Source organism: Quercus robur, chromosome 7 (assembly GCF_932294415.1).
Source record: "Quercus robur chromosome 7, dhQueRobu3.1, whole genome shotgun sequence".
Classification (NCBI taxonomy): Eukaryota; Viridiplantae; Streptophyta; class Magnoliopsida; order Fagales; family Fagaceae; genus Quercus; species Quercus robur.
Window position 1 is genome coordinate 16,271,063 of NC_065540.1, and position 6,766 is coordinate 16,277,828.

The window sequence follows — 6,766 nt, forward strand, 5'->3', positions numbered from 1 at the left end:
AAAGTTTCATTTTATCATAATTCGACTTAATCATTTTAAATAAGCGTAAATCTTATAATAAAACTAAAAAAAAAAAAAAATGTGACGAAACCAAGGTCATAAGCATCCAAGGTGTGACCACACATCCCTAAAAAAAAAAAAAACTAAAACTGAGGGTCTATTTGGTGAGCGAGTTCAAACTCACATTTTCACATTTTAAACAATATTATATATATTTTTATACACTTTTTTCCCACACATATTTTTAAAAACTTCAAACAACTATTCTCAAATTACTCTAATTACTTTGCTCTTTCAAAAAACTCTAATTATTTTGTAACAAATACCCCCCTAAAAAACTGTGACACACTGACACAGAATAAAATTTTGCTCTTTCTCGAAGCTTTAGAATATAGAACAATAAAAAGTCTCTCTTTTTTTAATTATTAAAAAAAAAGAAAAAAAAAAAAAAAACAGAATTCGCGGGATAGAAAGACAAAAAAAAGGTTTCACCGAAAAAAATATATAAATATTAAATCAAAAATTTAGCGATGAGAGCAAAGAACAGAAAGGAGGAACAAAATTCCCAAAATTATGAAGCTCCAGGAAGATAATAGTGAAACCTAGAAAAGGCTTTTGAATTTTCAATTTTCAATTTTCTCGAGAAACAAACAAGGAAGAAAGGAAGAAAAGAAGCTTAAAGCTTAAAGCTTTTTTCTGTGTGTGCGCGTGTTTTAGAGAGAGAGAGAGAGAGAGAGAGATGGCGTCGTCTTCGTCATCGGCAACAGTGGCAGTGGAAAAAGCGACGAGCGATCTTCTGATGAGTCCTGATTGGACTATGAACATCGATATATGCGATTCCGTCAACTCACATCAATGGTAATTTTCTCTCTCTGTGTCTCTTTGGTGTTTGGGAGGGTTGACTTTGACGGTTGATGGAGTCTAGGGTTTCTGTTTCATCGAAAGTTTGGTTCTTTGGATGTATCTTTGTGTTTGTACATGCAATTTTCTCATATTCCTTTTTTTTAATGTTTTTATTTTTATTTTTTATTTTTTGAAAGATTTTTTACTTAATTACTTTTTGTTAATATGATATTGATATAGTCTCTTGTTTAGAATTTAATTGGGATTACTTGCTACAATTTATGATTTTGAAAAAGTATATTTTTTTTTTGGGTTAAATTTATGTGTGTGATAGAAATTGCAGAGCCAAGAAAAGTGAAAGGTATTAATTTTATGATTGGTTTTTGGGTTTTCAATTAGTCACTTGTATTAATCAGAGAAAGAGATTATGGTAGGTGGGAATTTTTTGTGGTATAAATAGGTTTTTTTTTTTTTTTTTTTTTTTTTTTTTTTTTTTTTAAGCTATAGTTAGTTGAAGGGTCATGATAAAGTTGCAAACTTCACTGAGAAATTTCTGCACAAAATTAATTGGGTATATGAAGGAAAAAAAAAGTTTTCTGTTTTGGAAAAATTGTGTTCATAATTAAATTTCTTTGAAATAAGCGGATCGTGTAAAGTTTGTGGGGTTTAATTTCATGGTTTTTTAATTTGGAAAAGTGAAGTAAAAGTTATGCTGGTATATTGAAATGATGGGTATTTGTTTAATTTCTCAGGCAAGCAAAAGATGTTGTGAAAGCTGTGAAGAAAAGATTGCAGAATAGGAACTCCCAAGTTCAACTACTCTCTTTGACGGTATTTTGTTTTTGGAACCTTTATCTTTTACTTTTGATTCATCTGAAAGTGTTATCTGAGTCAAAACTGTAAATTTCTACTACTATTTTTTCCTGGGAGGGTGGGGGTAGGCGGAGAATCTGTTAATGGGATTAATTGTGTAAATCTACAACTTTTGTAGCTCTTGGAGACGATGGTGAAGAACTGTGGTGATTATGTCCATTTTCAAATTGCTGAGAAGAAAATACTGGAGGAGATGATCAAAATTGTCAGGAAGAAGGTGAGTCTAATACATGTTAACAGAATGGATGGCCTGTGGATTTCATGCAATCAGTTACTTGCTGCAACTGGTTTGAAGAGGTCATTTTGTGCTAGGAAGAAAACATTTGAAAGGAACCTAGATATGGTGTTATGGATATTTGCGTATGTGCATGTTAGAGCACTTATAGTGGGAAACTGATGGGATCAGATAAGTAATAGCCACCCATGATAGGTAAGTAACTTGTGTTGCATGTGTAAGGGTTTAACTATGGACTCTGGTGGATAGGATATTCTTAAGTTATATGACTTGTTGAAATTTATTTTTATTTTTGGAAAATTGTCATCTGCGGTTTTTCCTGAGTGCAAAATATATTTTAAATAGGTTTGTTGGGTTATTAGTTGGTCCTTTTTGCTTAACAATTCGAGCCAAATTATAAGTAATCAAAGTGAGTAGTTCAATGCACTTGATTTGGAACTCCTATTCTGTGTCTGTGGGGGTTAATTTGAAGCGATCGTTGTTATCTAGAACATTTGGACATTATACTTACATACTTACAGTATGTTAATATGAGGTTGGTAACTCTAAAGTCTGGGCCACCTGAACTAGGAGGCTGAGGTCATTTGATTAGTGCAATCACTGTCTAATGATCATGTGGCTTGATGGGAAAGAACTTTTCATTTGGTGAATGTTTTTGATTGCCCATAAAGCATTAATGTTTATTGAAACCTGAGGTAAACTCAATTGTGTTTGGTGAGATGCATTTGTCATGGCATAGTATAATCTGATTATATGCTTCTACCTGTGCTTTAAAAGAAGATTTTTCTTTTTTATCATTGTAATGTTTATGTAGGATATGTTGAAGTCCCTTTATTTTTTATTCAGAAATTTTAGTCATTAAAATTTTTCTCTTGGTAATGCAATAATTTGTGGCAGACACTGACTAGTCTGTTGAGGATTTGTAGCCAACCTCTAAATTTCAGGATTAAGGCTTGGCTGTTATGGGTTTTTTTGCTCCTTTTGATAGTTCTTTCTGTTATACTGATTCTTTCTCAGTGTAGAAGACACATCGATGGATCCTTGTTGTTGCTGGTGTTGATACTATTGTCATCATCATTATCGGGTTTTTTTTTTTTTTTTTTTGGGTGATAAGTACTTATGTGGATGGATTTTGCAGGCAGATATGCAGGTGAGGGACAAAATTTTGGGATTGCTGGACTCTTGGCAAGAAGCCTTTGGGGGGCCGGGAGGAAAATATCCTCAGTACTACCACGCATATGAGGAACTAAGGGTAAGCCCATAGCTACCTAGACTCAACTATTTTGCTTAATGATCCTTTCCTGCATTTCTGGATTTATCTTTAGATTTGACTTATTTTCAAGCTATTACAGCAATTGATCATAGGCTAATAGCTCTTATCACATCTCATAGTGCCTTCTAGTAGATAGCAATTTCAGGGGATGTCACATTAGGTCAACCACATCTCTTAGATTTTTATGTGAAAAACTACTTCAATTTATGATTTATATCAGGTTGGGATTAAGTCTTGAGTTGAATTTATGAGCGTTGTCATCAGTAATATATACCTTACGAATCTAGAAATGCATATAAGATTGATCTCTATCGCTGCACCTATTCTGTTAAGACACTGACCTCAAAAGTGTCCTGGCTCCTTGATGAGCCTACTTACTACTATTCCCTTTATTCCTTTTAGGTTAAACGATTGTTTACATGCTTGTTAATGAAAAATAAAGTTCTGTGCATGCAGTAAACCAAAAGGAAATATTAAATAAAGTTTTGGGTTTTATGAATGGCAGCGATCCGGAGTAGAATTTCCCAAGCGTTCTTTAGATGCAGCTCCTATATTTACACCACCTGTAACACATCCAACCCTGAGAAACACTCAAGCAGGATATGGAATGCCTAGCAATTCTTCAAGAAGGCTTGATGAAACAATGGCAACAGAAATAGAAAGTTTGAGGTGAGGGTTTAACTTTTGTGTGCACACCCTGTCCCTTATTGCTGCTGCTTTCTGCTTCCTTCTTTTCTGGGTTTTGGTCAAAGATTGTTATGTGCCACTTTTGATTTTTCATAATTATATTAGTTTGTCAAGTATGGATTCTATGTGGAATGTTATGGAGCTTTTAAGTGACATGCTGCAAGCTGTGAACCCCAGTGACCGTGAGGTATGTTAATTGGTGGTTTAATTATTTCCTTAGTGCAAATTATTAAGTAAATAAGTAGGATTATTACCTGATTTTCTGTTTGTGTATATAGGCCGTAAAAGATGAAATTATAGTTGATCTTGTCAACCGTTGTCGTTCCAACCAGAAAAAATTGATGCAGATGCTTACCACGACTGGGTTAGTTCCCCCCAGACTTCCCTTATAAAGGCATAACTTGGTTTTTGCAAAGGCATGAACCACTGTAGTTTGTTTTATCATGTGTGCAGTCCCTGTATGCCTGTGCATTTCGCTCTGAGCATTTTCGGGCTTGTTTAGAATTGCTCACATTGACATTTGTTTACGTGGCAGGGACGAGGAACTTCTTGGCCGGGGTCTTGAATTAAATGACATTTTACAAGGTTTGCTTGCAAAACATGATGCTATAGCTTCTGGATCCCCCCTGCCAGCTTTACTTACAAATCCCAGTCCCCAACCAACTGAAGTAAGTGCCTCCAGTCCTAAACCAAGTGAAGTAGTAAGCTCTAGTCCAAGAGACTCTAGCCCAACATCTACTACTACACAACCAGTTCTCGCTGTTACAAAGGCCCAGAAGATTTACGAAGAGGAGGAAGAGGAAGATGAATTTGCACAGCTAGCTCGAAGGTTGCTCTTAACTCTTTTTTCTTTTTTCTTTTTTCTAATTTTTACCTCCCAGGGATCATAAGAGTGTCACTTTTTAAGCTGGTGTTTAGCATGCATGCATATTGTATTTGTTTCTGTAGGTCAGAAATCTAATTTGGTATAGTTTGGTTCATAATTGGTTGACTTGTTCTTTCAATGCAGGCATTCAAAAACACAGCCAAAGCCTTTTCAAAGCAATGGAACCTCTTCCCCTGAAGGTCCATCATCAACGTCATCAATCTCTTCAGCCTCAACCTCTGTCCCGAGTAATGCATTGGCCTTGCCTGATCCACCTGCACCAGTTAGGACCACAAAAGAGCAGGACATGATTGACCTTCTGAGTATCACCTTGTCAACAACATATGCCTCCCCCCATACTCCCCACACTCCACCTGCCTCTAACCCAAACATGCATCAGGTGCCTGTTTCCCCCAGTGCCCAAGGGTATTCCTATGCTACCCAGACTGATCCCAGAAATCAAGGGCAGGTAACCAACAATAGTTATGTTGTTCCTTGGGCCCAGCCACAACCACAACCACAACCACAGTCTCAGTTTCAACCTCAAAGCTTTCAACAAGTTCAACATCAACAACCACGTCAGTTACAACCTCAAATCTTTCAACAAGCTCAACATCAACCGCAACCTCAGTTACAACCTCAAAGCTTTCAACAAGTTCAATCTCGACCTCAGTTACAATCTCAGAGCTTTCAACAAGTTCAACCTCGACCTCAGTTACAATCTCAAAACTTTCAACAAGTTCAACCTCAACCTCAACCTCAGTTACAACCTCAAAGCTTTCAACAAGTTCAACCTCAACCCCAGCCACAAATGCAACCCCAATATCCTCAATATTCGTCTGGCTATCCTCCTCCACCCTGGGCTCCAAACCCTGGCTATTCTAACCAGAATCATTTATCTACCACTAATATGCTTTCGAATCCACGGGCCAATACAGCTGCAGCGTACACACCCACGCAAGGAATGAGACCAAGCTTGCAGCACTATAACTCTTTCCCCGTAAGAGGAAGCAATGGGTCAGCTATGAATGGAGATCCACGGGTGAGTCCAGGACCCAGGAACCCTGCCCCAGCAGCTGCACCAAAGCCCTTTATTCCCTCGTACAGATTGTTCGAAGATCTTAATGTTTTTGGCAATGTCACAAGTGGCAGCACATCATCAAGCCTGTCAGGAGCTTCTGGCCAAAGTATGGTTGGCGGGAGGAAGTGAAATGTTTATGGTACAGCTTTCAAAACAGGGATCCATCCATGTGAATATGGTGTATATCGGTATCAGTACCTTCGAGCTCACATTGTATTTAAAGTTCTTTAGACACAATCCTAAGTTTTACGATTGTCATTGATAATCAATATTGGTGTGTAGGTTGCAACTCTGATTGCCAACAAAAAAAAAATGTAACATTCTTTTCCAGCCCATGCGTTGTATTTTGTTTGCTGTGGCTTTTCCTGGCCCTCTTAATCAAGGTTTCAAATAGAAGCTTATATGGATCATTGAATTAGGATGGTGGATCCAAATTACCTTTATATTGCAAAATACTATTTTGCGTACTTGTATCTGCCTAGTGTATATAAATTGGAGGCAACTGTCACTACCCATATCCTCCCCCTTTTCCTCTCATAAATAAATTGGTGCAGTAGCATTGGGTCCTGGACATATGGCCCTTAATTATGTGGGGGTGTTTTAACCTCCCCTGATGGTCTTTGTACTGTTACTTGGCTAATAAAACTTTCTGATTTTTCTTAATCCATAGCCATCACCAAGAAGCATGTGGTTTAGCTTGAGGTATATATTTTCCAGTCTTTTAGCAACAGCTTTTCAAGTTTCAAAATTTTAATAACTAACTGTTAAGTCTCATAATTAAAGATCAGATGCCTGCCTGAATTTGAAAAGGAAAATTCTTAAAATTTGGTAATTTAAAAGATGATGCATTTAAATGAAATTGAGGATATTTTCTCGGCTAAAATCACTCTCATCAAGTTACAAAAGACA

The 6,766-nt window shown here is 36.7% G+C and overlaps 1 protein-coding gene across 1 annotated transcript; it reads left to right on the forward strand.

Annotated features, from left to right (window-relative positions):
• The first annotated feature begins 507 nt into the window (after nucleotides 1-507).
• LOC126692505 (TOM1-like protein 6) lies at nucleotides 508-6,275 on the forward strand. The gene is made up of 9 exons (XM_050388131.1): nucleotides 508-858; nucleotides 1,596-1,674; nucleotides 1,835-1,933; nucleotides 3,090-3,203; nucleotides 3,730-3,893; nucleotides 4,017-4,098; nucleotides 4,190-4,275; nucleotides 4,447-4,740; nucleotides 4,921-6,275. The coding sequence occupies exons 1-9, from the start codon at nucleotides 740-742 to the stop codon at nucleotides 5,984-5,986; spliced, it is 2,103 nt and encodes a 700-aa protein (XP_050244088.1). The 5' UTR covers nucleotides 508-739; the 3' UTR covers nucleotides 5,987-6,275.
• Nucleotides 6,276-6,766: the final 491 nt, after the last annotated feature.